At 38.4% G+C, this 18,365-nt stretch overlaps 1 protein-coding gene across 1 annotated transcript in view; it reads right to left on the bottom strand.

Annotated features, from left to right (window-relative positions):
- The window catches only part of LOC139449744 (protein cramped-like), a 32,673-nt gene extending 16,562 nt beyond the window's left edge, over window positions 1–16,111 (bottom strand). The window contains exons 1-9 of the mRNA XM_071231268.1: window positions 15,851–16,111; window positions 13,443–13,702; window positions 10,131–10,228; window positions 9,000–9,153; window positions 7,671–7,742; window positions 4,629–4,677; window positions 3,049–3,084; window positions 2,843–2,892; window positions 1,455–1,654 (exon numbers count right to left, since the gene is read on the bottom strand). Coding sequence (XP_071087369.1) covers window positions 1,455–1,654; window positions 2,843–2,892; window positions 3,049–3,084; window positions 4,629–4,677; window positions 7,671–7,742; window positions 9,000–9,153; window positions 10,131–10,228; window positions 13,443–13,702; window positions 15,851–15,918 — 987 coding nt within the window. The 5' untranslated portion in view covers window positions 15,919–16,111. The remainder of the gene's footprint in view (window positions 1–1,454; window positions 1,655–2,842; window positions 2,893–3,048; window positions 3,085–4,628; window positions 4,678–7,670; window positions 7,743–8,999; window positions 9,154–10,130; window positions 10,229–13,442; window positions 13,703–15,850) is intronic.
- Between the last annotated feature and the right edge of the window lie 2,254 nt (window positions 16,112–18,365).

The raw sequence follows: 18,365 nt of genomic DNA, 5'->3' as shown, positions 1-18,365 counted from the left end.
TCTAGATATAATTGTTGTGTCTAGAATTAATACTGAAATGTAAAGTCTTAAAAGTAAACACAGTGTCTTGCAGTAATTGCAGAATCAAGGCTTAACTGCAATGTCCAGAAGCGATATGACAATGTCCAGACACAATGTCTCGAAGTAATTGCATTGTCTAGACGTGACGAAAGCATCTAATCCAATGGAACCAAGAATTACGTTACGACAAAAAGAATGTCCCAGGCACAGTCTACATGGAAACACCAGCCCTGCTGTGATCTGACTCTGACAGCCCTGTTTTCTACCTTATGGATATTATGGCACTCTTCAGTGTTCAACATGAAACAAAACTGTCAGAACCCAAGTTTGTTTGTTTGTTGTTCAACACCACACTCAGCAATATTCCAGCTCTATGAAGGCGGGCTATAAATAATCGAGTTGGACCAGTGATTGACATGAGCATCAATCCACATAATTGGGATACGATGACATGCATCAACCAAGTGAGCAAGCCTGACCACCCGATCCTGTTAGTCACCTTTATGGCAAGCAAGGGTTGCTGAAGACCTATTCCAACCCGGATCTTCACGGGTCCAGAACCCAAGTAAACATTTAAGACAAGACTTTGACAGGCATTAAGAAGTTGGAAGGACAAGGAACCTTTCTGGATAATAACTTAAATATTGTTTGCAACAACGTTTCGGGACTCCTTCTTGACCCTTCAGGTAGTCCTGAAGTGTCTATAAATGCAGTAAAAGTTCATCATCTTCAAACATTTAAGACGTACCCAGATTCAAATACTAAAGAAGCAAATCCCAAGGACTTTATTTTCAAACAGTTCTCTAATTTGACATGTTGTTTACACAAAACAGACTGAGGTCATTAACCCTAAAACAAAACTCAAATGACCCACCAATAATGAACAATACCAGTCCTTCGGTGCCTAAGTGTGGACACCTCGCCCACTTTACACACAGCCCCCCCACAGGTATTCCCATCAATCCTTAGCCCTACACAAGCTATGAAACAATGTAAGACTTAGTGAGTGAGTTGGGTTTAACGCCGCTTTTCACAGTATTACAGTTATATCACGGCATGTCAGCTTATTGTGGGAGGAAAGCCTGAAGTGATGTAGGTGTCAGATGTTTACCACTTCGGTGAAACCCACGAGCACGGTATGGTGCTTACAAACCTAGAAACATAATCATGGTGAACCGGAAGTCGAACCCACAATCATAGGTTTCTGGTGTGCCCAAGGGATGCAACTCTGCACAGCGAATTGCAGCGCCTGAGATGACGGGGCCACCTCTGCCCCCAACAACGTAAGACTTCTACACAATGCTAGTGCATCATTCTAAACAAAAAGGCTCCCTGACCCTTAAAGATGACACCATGACCCTACGTTCACACATTATGGGTGTGTCTACCAATCCACAGTCACATCAATCTGAAGCTAAGCTGTGAAAGGATACAAGTTTTACTCTGTGCTCCTTCCACTTGCGTGTGAGATAGCTAACTATGGATGCAACGCTCCGATCCCCCGCCAGCTTGAAGCGGACCCTGGGGTTCTGGGCTACGGACTGGACGTGTGACCATGCTTCATTCGTCCTTGGAACCAGTTCCACAGTGATCTTATCTGGAACTGGCTGTAGTAATGGCTCTTCTCTGGGCTCTGTAGGAAAGAGAAATATTTCTCTCATATTAACCACAAATCATCATACAGAAAAACCCTGTTTCGTCAAACTCAAACATGCAAGACTTTATTTTCTCAGCAGAATTCTTATTGTCACTTATGTCTTATAACAGTACCCTTATGATGACTTGTGCTTGCCACTCAAGTAGTAACTTTAATGCTTGCATCACTTTGGGCTTTCCTCCAATAATCAAGCTGACACTGTTTTGACAGGGATTTATTCAGACCAACTTGGAGGCCAATATTTGGCCCCATGTCTGCAGCAATTGTCAGAACGAAATTCCGAAATTGAAATCACAAATTTCCCACTGCCTGCTCTTGAAACTAATGTGATGATGGCTTGGTCAAAGTGTCTTGTATTTCACTGATAACAGGACCACTATGACATGCAACCAGGCCTGACCACCCTCTTATGACAAGCATAGGTTGCTGGGGAACTACATTCTTACTCAGAATATTCACAGATCAGACTTAAAATTATCTTATAAAATATCATAGCTAAAATGGATAGTATTATCATTAAACCGTCTGCATGTTATCAGAAATGAGCAGGCCACTGTAACTTGATAATGCCCTCATATTGCCTGACGACAGGCCATTGTATTGCCCATGATTAGGTGAAGTCATAGGGATAGGTGACATCACGTTCAATAGTGACGTCATCTGGTTTGTTCTAATGTTTCCATATTTGTAAAAGAGGGTCAGTGACATTCGTGTTGATTGCAGTAAATGTATCCGAACCGATATTGTTGGGATTTTTTTTTTCTGAAAACAAATTCCATCCATTTTTAGCTGTAACGGTAACACTATTTTTCAGGGCATTATCATTTGAAGAAGTCCTAGGTCTTTTCAGCCGCCCCCCCCTTCATCGGGCAGTTAATGGAGTGAGTGAGTGAGTATAGTTTAACGCCGCTTTTAGCAATATTCCAGCATGGCGGGGGACACCAGAAATGGGCTTCACACATTGTACCCATGTCGGGAATCGAATCCGGGTCTTCGGCTTGACGAACGGATGCTTTAACCATTAGGCTACCCGACTGCTCCAGCAGTTAATTGAAGACCTTGAGCTTCTGCAAATGATAATGCCCTGAAAAATAGCGTTACCCTTATACCATGGTACTCCTGAAATCAATTAATCTAATGAATACAAAAAACATATGTACATACCTTCAAAGGTATTCAATTTTTTCAAGGCATTACATGCTGGCGTCCGAATCCTATGAAACAGAGAAACAGCAACATAAAAAAACTATGTATCACTTAGGGGATGTTATATTGGAATAATAACAGTGTTCATCCATATTAAGAGGAAAATATATAAGGCATCAAACTATAAAATGTTAGCCTTGTGTTTAGATCAAAAGAATACTTACTTTTTGTTCTTCCCTTTGATTCTAACATTTGTCACACTGAAAACAAAAAGATGACGCATATACATATGACAAAATCATGACAGAATTCATTGAAACTAACAGACTCAATCACATCAGGAAGTAATAAAACAGATATATGCCAGATAATCAAAGCAGAGTTACCTCCCTTGTTGTGATTTACTAAGTCACAGCAACTTGTCCAACTTGTCAAATCATGTTTGTAACCCCAAAAATAAGAATAACAAAAAATTCACAATTGTTGTTTTCTCTTTTCATTATCATTATGAGTTAAAACCGTTCATAATATCTACAAACTAAGACTCATGAATGTGGAAAATAATCAAACCACACTAGACTAATAAACAAAACAAGTCACATATATATTAAACACACAAAAAAACAGGATTTTACACAATAAAATACTGGAATTTGTAATTTCAAAACAATTGAATTAGTATTTTAGTGCCATATTTCCAAAATGGAATAAATTAATCATTACAAATCACAAAATCACAGAGTTATCTCCCCTAAAAAGGAAATGCCCAGTCATCAATATTCATACTGATCATATTCACTAACAATAGCTAATTGAACACCAATACAACCCAAAAAAAACATACAAAGAATGCGACCCCACCCACATGATGACAAAGCTGACTACTATCACAGTTCTATACTCCGAGCTGCTAATAGCTGACTTTATCCATCATCAAACATGACCACCCCATTGATCAACATTCCAATGTCGACCTACCTGAAACAGGCAAAATGACGAGCTTCAGCCTCATGTACACACTCCACAATCATTTCCCTACAGTACAACCGATCCATGGACACAGACCCTTCAATATACCTATCACTTGGTGAGTAGAAATCTATCTCTTATTCCTCTGTCAAACGTATGCCTGTGACAGACAGACGTCAACACCTCAATTATCAACCTCTCTCTAATGACATAAGTTCTATGTTTAGATTCTATAAACCTTCAGGGGTAAATATATCCCTACCCTACCAATGGATAAAAAATAGGATAATGTGAATCAAAGAATTTCTCGGAAGAAATAAAAAACATGCTATCTTCAAATCGTGAACAAAATGATTCCCTTGTATCAATAGCAAACAATATAGGGAATGCATTTATTAATTGCTATAACATAAAATTTTCTTTATAAATAAATTGTGGATCATTCAGCCAACATCAAATTCTTTATCAGGCAGGGGGAGATAATCAGACATCTTGAACTATCATTCCTCTTATATTTGTACAGAGGACAGTAACAGTAACAGTAACAAAGGTATTTCAGTTATATCTGGTTCCAAATATTAAAGAACTTAACTTAAATCCTATATATTCTGGACTAAACATACATATCTTCTGTCAATAATACCGACTGTAGAGCCATGACAACCATGAGTATCATGCAAGTTAATTTTCTGAAACAAGAGTTGTGTCCCTTGGACAACACAATCCTAGTCACCAGTGGTGAAATCCCTTCATGACAACAACCGAATAACTTATCTCAAGGCTGACAGTGATGATAACCAAATTAAATTATTACCATCCCTGGCAGTGTACTCACCCTTTGTGTATAAGCTCATAAAGCTTCAGAGCTGTCTTCTCATTTAAACCTGCAATACAAGTTACAAAATGCTTCACTGAATGGCTTCAAAAATAGAATATTGAAATTCACTAATTCATTCAGACGGCATGATTATCAGATAACATCTGCATGTTCATTATGTTTAGTGATTAACAAACTCGCTCATGAAAATTGTGTGAAGTTCACCACTATTTCATATGGGCAACCTGGCAACAGATTTCCAAGCCCAATGTATGTTGTAGGAGGACCACAAGGTGATACGTGGAGTTTTATGCCCCATCTCGTGGTATAAAACCTAATGAGGGATGCATAAAAACCCATGTACCCTGAGTGATCCTGCTGCAACAAATTTATCTAACCGACATATTTTAATATGACATTGTAAAAACACTCAAATCAATTCCACATTGATATAAAACAGATGCTCCATTGACCTGAGGTAAGCTTGCGCAATGTCAAGTGACAACAAGTGGCTTGGAAAAAGCATGCAGCTTTTTGCTTTGAAGCGGGGTATAAAGGATTTACTCTTTCTTTCAAAAATGCATGTGCAGCCTGTAGTGCTTGTGGCAGGGTATAAAAGATTTATTCCCCAGCTGAAAAATGTATTACCTCCAAGGCGGGTTACACAGTATTCTATCAAGATCACATGGACCAATCAGATCTCATCATTTTGACATGGAGGTATGATAATGCTATTTCTACTGCTGATAGGCCACATGACCACAAGCATATTTGACATATTTTCTTAACAGAGGAATTCCAATCTTGTTTATTCATTGTCTCCACATAAATTAGTTGGGATCAATTTCATTGAAGTCATATCATTAAGACATTCCCTCTGATAAGATATCTCTTCAACCAATCAGATTGTCAGCTTTCTCAAACAGTTTGGATTGATTTCTTGGCAGTTCAATTCGTAAATTCTGATGTAAACCCACAGAAAAAACAAATATTCCTTCAATGAAACTCCCATTAAGATACAGATGTTCAGAAACGAAAGTGTGCATAAAATATCCACGACAAGACCTTAATTAAATGGCTTCTGATCTTCAAGCTGAGACCTATCATATCCTAATCAAAGGTATGATTTTTAAAGAGATTGGTGCAGTTTTTGATGTTTAAGCAGTTGTAAAATGGCAGCAATCCCCAGCTGAGTGCTATCTGAAAACTACCATATTCGACATAATAAGCACCCTGCTCTATTTTTAAATAAACACCCATGGCGATATTTGCTAATGTATTAGCTAGTGAACAATCCCATTTGGCACCCTTCCAATTGATCAATGTACACAAGACTTCTTTATTTGTGTATAATACACACTCGTGTGTTATATGCAGGGGTCCGGAAACGGTAATATTGCTTACCGGACATTTAAATTTTTCTGTCTGGACATTTTAAAAAACAAACAACGCTACCTTAGGGGTCCAAATAATTGATGAATGTTATTGTATCCCTTCAACGACTCCAGGTTAATAAACAGGTTTAACAAACTTGGTCAATAAAAGTATGAAATTTAATATAAAACATCACTAGACATGATGATTTTACCATTTAAAATGTATTTCCTGCTCTCATAGACATTGTTTTATATGCAGAGATTAAGATTACTGTGTGTATTTTCTCTTCAACTAAGCCGGAAATAGCAATCAGCTGTGCACCTGGGAACACTGTACGTAACACCTTTTCTTGTGTGTGAAAAGTCGTACGAAAATACACTATTTGAAGGGGGCGTGGCCTAAATGCAAATGTCCAATTGGGATTTTAAATTTTCCTGACCCCTGGTTATATGCACCCTTAATTACAGGCAATTAAATCCTGGAAAAACATATGTCGTGTATAATACACACAGACTTTTCTTTTGTATCATTTCAGTCTGTCAGCATAAACCACAACATTTACGATCTTTCAACTCTTTCACCAAAATTATATTCTAATTAGAGCCCCCCATTTCTAAATATGAGACCGCCCTGGGCACGTATTACGTCAAGTACAGTATTGGCAGTCTGTTCACTAGCAAAACTTTCTACCATTTCAGTGTAAATATGGACTACTGTTAGCTGATGTTACTAGACTGAACAGAATTTTACTAGACACAGGCTTCAGAATAGTGGCTGTTATGACACTGCACTGTTCCACAACATCAGTGTGTGTGTGTTTGTTGTTTAGCGCCTGACTCAGTAATATTCTAGGCATATGACGGCGGCCTGTAATTTATTTTGAGGCTGGACCAGACAATCCAGTGATTAATAGTATGAGCAATTCACACTGTCGGGTTACGTTGGTATGCCTTCAACCAATCACTGAGCCTGACTACCTGTATCCCCACCCCTTCACACGATCAGGATACACTTCGTGGAGTGGTGATACACCCAGGCAGGTCACAGCACAGTGCTCGTGACTTTTGAGAATGCTCAAACTGATGAATTATTGACATTTCCCATCACAATACCATACCTCTGGGTAACACAACTGAATATGCTGATTTGGCCAATGCACCTCCACAAGAGTGACCACAATAGAGTATTTCTTTCTAAGCTAAGGTCATTGACAATGCCATTGGAGTGAGTGAGTTGGGTTTAACTCTGCTTAACAGTATTCCAATTATATCACGGCGTGTCAGCTTAATGTGGGAGGAAAGCCCGAAGTAATGCAGGTCTCAGACGTTTACCACTTCGGTGAAACCCACCAGCACGGGTATGGTGCTGACAAACCTAGAAACATATTGGGGCGAACCGGGATTCAAACCCACAACCATAGGTTTCTGACATGCCCAAGGAACGCAACTCTTCATAGCGAATTGCGGCGCCTTAGACGACTGCGCCACCTGTGCCCCCCAAAGCCATTGGAAGAATTTCTAGTTGAAAGTTTAAGAACGGTGACATGCAACATGTGCAATAATATCATTCCATCATATTGTGTATGTTAAGGTGAGTGAAGATATGCTGCAAACATTGCACGGCCATACCTGGTTATCAAAGTTAAACACAGAATGCTGTCAAAGTTGTTCATGGTTTACTTACGGCTTTTAATTGTTTCTCTAAGAATGCCATAGTTGATGAGGGCATACAACTCTTGAGTATCTTTCTTCACATCTGCAATAGACAATAGTTCTAACATGAGTAAGTAGGTGAACAGTATTTCAGTCATATCGCAGTGTGTCTGCTAAATGTAGGAGGCAAACCTGACATCACAAGGTCATACATATCCACTACTAAGGTGAAACCTATGAGCACGGTATGGTGCGGACAAACCAAGCATCCTAAACAAGGTGAATCTGATTTTTATACCCAAGATCATAGGATTCTGGAATGGCAAGGAATGCAACTCTACAGTCAAGTCTCGTTAATCCGACACTCGTTAATCCGACAATCAGCTTTTTCCGACACTAATAATGGGAACCGATTAAATGAGTGCTATTTAGACGCGTTAATCCGACAGTCTCGCACTCCAACTCCGATGCACCTAATTTGCAACGAATTACGGAAATCACTCATTAATCAGTCTCATCAATCCGACACAGTGATCAGCGTACTCCGTGGTCATCTGCCCGCGAGTGCAAAGCCTGTGTTTTGATGTGAGACGAATCGGCTAGTAGCTGCATATTACAACAGCTGCAGAGATAAACTTGATTAACAATAAACAATTAATGCTTTAAATAAAGAAAACAGGATAAATCACATCCTTAGATTACCTCAATCTTATTAAAATCAGATACAAGTTCTCGCTATCGACGAGGACACCCCATTACAGGTCATGTCAGAACATCCTTTCGCGAACTATGACCTACCAATGTAATGACCAACAGGAAGTCGACGTTTGCCACTTAGAAAGCAGCTTTCTTAGGCTTCGGGTACCAGTTTCAAAGTTGCGACTTCCATTCCAGACTATGCTTTTTAAAGTATTTTGAATAAGTCATACAGTCCGTAACAGTTGTTTTGTGTTAAACTTTAGAGATTGTATGATTAGAAAACATATTCTGCCAACAACGTCACATAACAATATGAATATCTATTATATATTTTTTATTACGTGTTTGAATCCTTGTCTATCGTGTAGTTGTCCGATTTTCGATCACGAACATTGATACTACTTAATTTCGTTCATCTGACATACTCGTTAATCCGACATAATCATATGCACCCATCGATGTCGGATTAACGGGACTTGACTGTAGTTGAAAACTCATCTCTACATTCATACGGCTTAAAACAGTCTTGGTTCTCAGGCACTGCCCACATCATCATAAAGTCTGCCGCACATTTCATTTTTATTTCCATTGAATAAAAATACAAATTCCAATACTTCAAAAAAATGTGATCCAATATAGCACAGCGTTACTGTGGACTTACCATTTGTGGTCTGAATGAACTTGTTGATCTTATGGCATGTACGATAGTAGAAAAATCGAACTTGATTCTTGTTCTTGATGAGAGATGGGTGGACACCCCGCTTCTTGCATCGCTGGGCAAGTACACATTGGATAGCATCGAAGTCCTTGCCATGCTGAAGGAGAAGGTCAACTAAGGTTATTACATGCTCCTCTTTGTCTTGTTTGTTTGATGCTGAACGCCGCACTCAGCAATATTCCAGCTAAATAACTGAGTCTGGACCAGACAATCCAGTGAGTGACATCATGAGCATTGATCCTCGCAATTGGGATATGACATACATCAACCAAGTCAGCAGGCCTGACCACCCGATCCTGTTAGTTGCCTCTAACGGCAAGCATAGTTGCCTTTTACGGCAAGCATGGTTTCTGAAGACCTATTCTACCCCTCATCTTCATGGGTCAGATGCTCCTGTAAATGCTGGGATAAACTTGTTTAAGTATGAACTAACCATATTTTATCATTTTCACAAAAAGAATAGCGATCTTTAACATTTTGATGACAACAATCGGAATACATGCAGAAATGGAAATGGAAATATATCCAAGTCCTAAAAAATTCACCAATTCCTAAACAATTATTTAACAAGCAGTTTTAACAGCTTAGCCTACATCAGACATACAGTTAAGCTGATATCCACTGAGCAGGGTCATCAGCCATTCCTTTGGCCATTCAGTGCTTCTATTCATTACCCCTAATGCAACAGTTGTGTTTCCATCATGCGCACTTGGTTCAAAGGTGGTTGTGCGTATGCTAAAACGGACAACAATCGAATCCAAATGAAACAAAGAAACTGTAGAGGTTTGGGTTTGGTTCAGTTTGTTATTTAATGCCGCATTCAACAATATTCCAGCTATATGATAGCAGTCTGTAAATAATCAAGTCTGGACTAGACAATCCAGTGATTGACGTCATGAACATCTATCCACGCAATAGGGATACGATGACATAGTTACATCAATAAAGTTGGCGAGTCTGACCACCCGATTCAGTTAGTCGCCTCTTACACCTTTTTACGGGCAAGCATGGGTTGCTGAAGACCTATTCTACCCTGGATCTTCACAGGTAGGTACACAGGACTTAGTTAGGTACCTCAAACAAGGCATCAAAGAAGGTCTTGATGTCTTCTTCCATCCATTGTTCCCACTGGCGTTTTGTCTTGGCTTCGGGTGTACTCAACTTGGACTGAACTGAAACACAGAAACACAACTGAAGATATTCCACCATATCACTGCAGCCTGTATATACTGGAGGCTGAACTAGACCAGTAGTCCATCTTGGGATACAGAGGCATACAATCAAATCATCAAACAAGCCTGGCCTCATCACCCCATTTAATCAGCTCTAACAATAGCAATAGAGTCCAGGGCCCACTTGCACAAATCGATCTTAGTGCTAAGATTATCGTAACTCCCATTCTTTAACATGGGCTTACAATAGTCGTAACGCAAAGATCGCTTTGTGCAAGTGGGTCCAGGGCCCATTTGCACAAAGCGATCTTTGCACTACGACTATTATAAGTCCATGTTAAAGCATGGGAGTTACGATAATCTTAGCGCTAAGATTGCTTTGTGCAAGTGGTCCCTGGGGACATTTTCTGAGTCAGGATCCTCTTGCATAAAGGGATCTTAGTGCTACGACAATAATAACTTCCATACCGTAAGACTTAAGATAGTCGTAGCGCTTAGACTGCTTTGTGCAGATGGACCCAGCTGCAGGTCACTAGGGGGTCATCACAGGGTTCATCTACTTGTTCAGTGTGATAGTGTCACAATGTCCTGAGACTGATGCATGAAGAGTTGTGCGGCAACATCAATCTGCATCAATTTTGTTTCTTTGTTTGCCTGTTGTTTAACTCCACACTCCATATTCCAGCTGTATCATGCTATATGATTGCGGTATGTAAATTATTGACAATCCAGTGATTGACATCATGAGCATCGATCCACACAATTGGGACATGACATACATCAACCAAGTCAGCAGGCCTGACCACCCGATCCCGTTCTTCGCCTCTTACGACAAGCATAGTTGCCTCTTACGACAAGACTGGGTTGCTGAAGACAGATTCTAACCCGGATCTTTACTGGTGCTACGTAAAATAGATTGCAATGAAGTCTTTAATTTTCCACCTTGAAATATCATTTTGTTAGTGAGGCAGGTGAAAAGAAAGACTATTTGCAAGTTCCCTTGATCGAAGCTAACGCTTGCCCATCAGTCAAATTTTTAAAAAGCTATAAAATTATTTGCTGTGTAAGAAATTAAGTCCTGCCAAACAACTGATATCTAACTTTAAAATTAGGACTCTGGCAAGGATCCTTTGAATGTCATGCTTAATTTTAAACTGGTGACTCATCATAATTAATGCTTAAATAACACTCATCACAGGTGTATTACCATTGATTCCGCGGGATAAATTCAGAACTTCATAGAAAATATACAGAAATCTGACATCATCCCGTATATGCAAAATCAATAGCAAGCTACCTAGAGTACGAAAAAGGCATGCCTAATCTCCTTAATGATGTTTATGTTGACACTGACTCTCCATTAAGGTAATTAGCTGACGTTAGTCATTCCCGTGAGTAAATATACCTGGCAAAGCCACACTTGATTGGCTTACATATCAAACCCAGCAAGTGGCTAGGACCTATTCTTCCACTTGCCATGATTGCCCAGCTATTGATTTTTGTCCATCTACAGAAATCTTCATTTGAGATCATAGCAGTAGCATTCTTTTCACTGGGCAAATTTTAAATCGGATATTTGATGTAGAAAAATGATTTTGCTCTATTAAGTTAACTATTTCTGCCACAGAAAATAGTAACAGTAATAAAATTCCCATACTGCTTGTCATGTTGTATTATTTCTCATAATTAGATATCTTCAGAATAAGATGTCTTGCAAACATTTACTGATTTTGTTTGAAACCAATCTCATTAAAATCAGATCTTAGCTCTACTGCTGCTTTAAAAAAAGACCTGAGAACATCATGCAACCTCGAAAACTTAACACAAGGTATTCCGAATGATAGTTTCGGGGTTAACGACTGAATCCATACAATCTAGACCATCTATTAGCCATTCCAGATTGTTCTTTTGTTCAGGTTTCAAATTTTTAATCGAGAATTTGTCAAACCATCTTTCGAAGCGTAGCTGCCCATTCGAAATTAGTGTTGTAAAGCACGAAAAAGCTGCTTTCTAAATGGCTAATGTCGACGTCTGACGTGACCCGTTATGGGGTGTTCTCAGATCGTTGTTTAGCTGCAGCGAGAACTAAGATCAGATTTTAATGACAGACATAACAAACTGTTTTATTTGGTCCCTTCCATTCGCTATATTTATGTTGTAAATATGCTTTTAACAAACTACACTTATAACAAACTAAAATAAGAGGTTCCTTTGAGTTTGTTACAACTGTAGTTTACTGGACATCATTATAACTTAGTTTACTGAATTTGATGGGGGGGGTTTAAATATGCCCAAATAAGCCATTGTTGACATTTCTATGCACGTGCATCCACAAAATGTCCCTGCTTTTTTGAGTGCAAACATAACACCAATGAACAAGATCTTTATTGTAGAATTTCTTCAACTAGTGGTAATTCAAGGGAATAGTTGTTAGTAGGTAGGAAAACTTTTCAAAGGCCTGGTCACTTTAAATACATAATTAATATATGTTCATTCAGAAACAGTGACACAAAATATGTTTCAAAGAAGATAATGATGGCACAGCCGTAGCATCCAATGTATGTGTATATATCTATAAGGAGACAGACTTATTTTGCCACTTCAAACTTGTTAAATTAAATCAATTTGAATGTCTCCAAGGGACAATGATCTATGTCTATTAGTACATGGCATATGGGCATAATTTGATAATATAATGTCTGTCTTAGATCTATGCGTAATTAATATACAATGCAAATCGAAATGGATGCGTGTGACTACCTCGTTTTGTCGAACAAAGTGTCCACAAATGTTTCTCGTTTTCATTAGATTCAGTTCTGCCTTGTGGTTGTAAAAAGGTGTAAAAGTGAATGACATCTTGTGATTGTTCATGAATGAAAAATGTAATTCCAGTGTGACTGAGGTCACAGCTATCCAATCAAAACAAATAAAATGTGGTCAACACCTGTGTACAACACCTGTGACAGACAAATTTAGTATATCCCCACATGTATCTTCATGTGGGTTAAAATTCAGCTTGTATCATTTGGGAGATGCAGCTAAATTAGTTACTCGTAATGATTATTGCTGTTTAATTTATTCAGCGGAGTATATTCTCTGAAAATATAAACCAAAATGTAGGAAGATCAGTCATCTCAAACTCACATTTCTACTTCTAAGATAATAAACATACGTAAACACAATATTGTTAAAAATATAAACAAAATAAACAAACCAGATGAAACCTTCTTGACAGGTGACCACTGTGGACTTATATCCCGCCTCGTCTTCTTCACGACTCGTGTACTTGACCGCTTCGCCGTGGTCACCTGGGGGGCAGTCACCTGGGGTGCGGCCCCCTTCCCATCATCCCCTGCAGCCTCTGGCACATCGATCTTTGTCGATTGCCGCATGCGCCTCTCTGTACTGGTTGATGTTGGACTGGCATTTTCCTCCTCTTGAGAACCTTTTTCCTCAACAGGGGATGGTGTTACCCTACAAAGAAATAACGAACATGGATCATATGGTGATCATAATAAACATTTCAGTTTGAGATTTCTTCAACTTGTTTGTTTGTTGTTTAATGCTGAACTCAGCAATATTCCAGCTATATGACGGTGGTCTGTAAATAATTGAGACTGGACCAGACAATCCAGTGATTGATGTTACGAGCATCGATCCATGCAATTGGGATACGAAGACATGTATCAACCAAGTCAGCGAGTCTGACCACCCGGTCTTGTAAGTCGCCTCTTAAGACAAGCATAGTCGCCATTTACAGCAAGCATCGGTTGCTGGAGACCTATACTCCCCCGTAACTTCACGGGTATCTTCATCTTGTTGAACAGGGCTGGGACGGATAACTCAGGTACTGGGTTCAGATGGGTACTGGGTTCAGATGGGTATTGAGTAGGACCCGGGTACCCACAGAACTGCCCGGACCTGTGGTTAGTCACGTGACATATTGTTTAATAATAAACATTCGCTACTAACATCATGGTTACCTACAAGTCGCTAATGTTCAGACATCTTTGTGACAATATGCGCATTCCTTCTGAATTTTATATGAGTAGAGTAAAGATACTGCTTCAGTGTATGCATGGCTAGAATATTTTATATGTGTATCTAAATACTTTTTGCCAGGGGTCTGGTAAAACAATTCCTAATCAGACATTTTGTGCCCAACTCTTGAGACCTACAGCGGGTATCCGGGTAGGGTTGGATAATAGGGGTCGGGTACCAGGGTACTAAATTTGGACTTGTCCCAGCCCTACTTGACTGAAAGCTCCATGACACTTAATAAGGTCTTGGGGTTAGACAAAAATAAATTATCAGTATGACAGAGTGATCATAGCTTGTTAATGAATGTTTTCAATGTATGAAAGTAATGTCATTTTGTTCATCTGATATCATCCATTTATCCCAGTGGGGAATTGAGGGCAGAGCCCACAGCTGACATACATGTCTCAGAATGGGGACGAAGTTGATACAAGGTGTGACCTTGGCAACTATGTCACTGTAACCTGACTGCATTGACGCTTGTTATCAACCACTGGTTTCTCTGACAATGCTGATCGTGACTTGATTATTTGCAGACTGGCATAAAAAAATGCTTACTGTGCCACAAAATAACATTCACTCACACTCATCCGAATATGTTTTATATTTATTATTCATATAAAGAGATCCATAATTATCTCGTGTTAAACCTCTGTGTTACAGAGAATATAAATGAAAGCTTTGATAAAGGCTAATAAAGACCCCCAACCCGCTCACTAAATCTGTGAAACATTCTTGCAAAAATCCATTTCATTGACTGTTGTGATATTCATAACATTTCATATGCTTATTCACATTTGCCTTAGCGGATAGGTATAACATTATTAGAATGTGACAGGTAATGAGAGAATAATAAAATTGTATGCTAGTATCAGTAAGATTATAGTAAGCCTAGATCTAGATCATATGCCTGCGTCTGTTCCTGGAAAAAGGCACGACACTCATAATGTGTTTGATGATCCAGTTCTACATGTGTCAACATTACAATAAACGCTAGGCAAAAAGTTGCCAAGTTGTTTGAATTAATAGTAACTGATGTGGAAAATAGTGTGTGTAACATTAAATAAATAATAAAGCACGAAGACTTTTGAAAGAGCTAAATTAAGTTTTGTTTACTTCATGCAGATTGACCTCTCGATCCGAATCAGCGCCCGGGCTGTTCAAACGATCCGCGTTTACGACCGACCCTCCCTCCTCGTAGTTACCGCGTAACTTGTTGTCAGTATCAAGAATTAAAACGTTGCACAATCTTATGATACAATATACAGGTCGATTGCGGGATAGATGAATAAATAAGGCGTCAAAACAAAAACAAGGATCTCATTACCGATAAAGTAAAATTCAACATGGCTGCCATCACGAAACTCGCGACCAAGCAACACTGAAAATAATTTAGCCGAAAATAATTATACTTTGAGGTTCTAACGACAATTGACAAGCCCAATAAATTCTAAGCACCCTATGGATTAAACGTACGCAATATTGTGGCAACAGATAGTGCGACAACTTCAGAAATAGAACGAAAACATGTCGTGTTTTGAGATAGCAATATGGCGCTAGACAATTTCACAAACGAAACATTACCGACTTCCAACACCGTCCCGAACACTGTTTTCATCCTGAGAAACTTTCCTTCGTTTTCCCGGTGGCATATACACTGATTGCACGCAACCTTGACACAAGTTTATGTCTACATAATTTCACAAGTGTCCTCAAATGGCCTGTGTGTAAATCCCGTCAGTCTACAACTCGGCAGCGGCGGCGAACTGGCTTCTTTCTTCCGATGCACAGTGGTGATATTTAAAAGAACTGATAAATCCACCTCTTTCAAACTATGTTTAACTACAAAACTCTATGGACCATTTATGGACAACATGTGAAATAATCTATGTTCGCAAATAAAATATCAACTAAACATCGTTTGAGCTCGTCTTTTGTTATGTTCTAATATGACAAGTCCTAGAGCCAAGTACAAGGTCATGTGACAGATTTCTCAGGTTTGGATATTGAAATACAAAATAAAAATATTACACTTGTAAATTTATTTCTTTAGTTCTACACTTGCATAGAGATTTGTAAAATTAGGCAGCGAAAGAAAAATAAAACACATGTTTGAATCGATGGTTTTCAATGAAATATAGGTTTTCGCACACCCATTATATCACACGATATTGCTTAGGTTCAAGGGAAAATGAATTGATGCAGACACATACATAATGAAATTATTATTGACAATATGAAATACACGTTTAGATGTGTATATGAAACTGAAATAAATACTCTCCATAGTAATAACAATAAGTATTAGTTAAATTTATCTTACTTTTCCGATATATAGAAAACGCAAAAAATGCTCCAAACATTTTAGTTGAAAATTTATGGCGTTTTGGTAGTTTGACCTTTAATTGTCCCCGTAGATGAAGAAACATCAATAATGCTTTTTCTTAGAAATATATATACCTTTTGAATTTTATGTTAGTTGATACATACTAGATACTATGACGAATCTATTTCAAGTGCTTACTGTTTACACGCATACACTATGTAATTGTCAATTCATGTTTTTTGGTTTAAATATGCGTTAAAACATTGTTTATTGACTAATAATACGTTGACAAGCAAGGTTGCGCTTCTGTGAAATGTTATTACCAACACATCACATGTATATAACGGTTACCAGCTTTCCTGAGACCGATTATGTTATGTTTTCGTGGCACAGGACCGGCAAAGTAAGGATTGTTGTCATTTGACTTGGCGGGAATCACACAGGGGAATCCCAAGCGTTGATTGGTCAATGGAGTCACATGACTGGAAAACTCCCCTAATGCCCGCCCACTATTAAAATAGAAACAACAGTTATCGAAATCGGATAAAGCGAAATGATAGAATTTTGAATTATTGTCAAAACTGTTAACGTTATGTTTTATACAAGTCGAACAGAGAGACAATTTCCGACATATATTATTTTGACATTCGCATTTGTAACGAAGAATCTGATTGGTCAAAGTGGGAAATGTTCTTTATACACAAAGATGTGCCTATATGTGCAAACCAAGTGCTACCATTGTATCAAATACTAACAATGTAAACTATTACAATAGTGAATTATGTTTGCGATTTCCCCTTTCCTTTTACAACAAATGTCAAGCGACACCGACACCACACCAGCTGGAATAAATCGTAAACTACTTACTTGTCCACAATTTAAAGGCTGATTTTGAACACAAAGACGTCTGTTGGACATGTTCATTTTAGATCTTCTATAACTTACTGAATTTTGTTGATTTCGTCCTCATATGTGAAGAAGTAAAGTTTATTTATGATTCACAAATCATTTTTACATTCACTTCCAGCAGTGTGATATTTTTGCAATCGAGTTACACTGCCACACACATTCAATATGGCGTGCAGCTTAGTTCCAAACAAGGATGGTCAAACACTGTTCTGTATTTACCTAAAATTATAAATATTCAAATGTTTTCAATCCGAGTATCGTGTAATAGATCTCAACTTTGAGTATCACGCTGTTATGAACATGCTCCAATTATTCCTGACCTAAACATTGCTCCCTAAATATATAATTACATACATGGATACGTTATGTAATCTCCAACGACGCTTATACACCATTGTACAAACAATTTAAATTACCATTTAGACAAAAGAAAAGTTCATTCTAAGCTCAATCTAAATTTTATTTTATTTTAATTTATTGAATGCAATAAGTATTTGAGTATACAGTTCCCACTGACTCTGTTGTCGTTCTGAATTCAGGTGTTATAATATATACTAACTTTGCACAATGACTAATTATATTTTTAGCTGGCTGATGTTTAACCTACACCCGATGATAACACGGTTTGTGTGCGTGCGTGCGTGTGTGTGTGGTGTGTGTGTGTGTGTTAAAGAAACAGTTGTTGCCAATAGGCAGATAACAAACTTAATTAATCAAACAATGGGATTAGCAATAAAGAATAGAATGGGATTAATCGACGTTGAATAGTGCGGCTTATTCATTGCTTTGTTACGCCCAAATGGATCATGTGCTAGGTTAGTTTTAGTGTTTATCGTTATGTATAAATACAGAAAGGGGACATGA

Source organism: Haliotis cracherodii, unplaced genomic scaffold (assembly GCF_022045235.1).
Source record: "Haliotis cracherodii isolate W230 unplaced genomic scaffold, xgHalCrac1.p SCAF_8, whole genome shotgun sequence".
Taxonomy (NCBI): Eukaryota; Metazoa; Mollusca; class Gastropoda; order Lepetellida; family Haliotidae; genus Haliotis; species Haliotis cracherodii.
The sequence above is the reverse complement of the archived record's forward strand: the minus strand, read 5'-3'. Positions and strand labels throughout refer to the sequence as shown.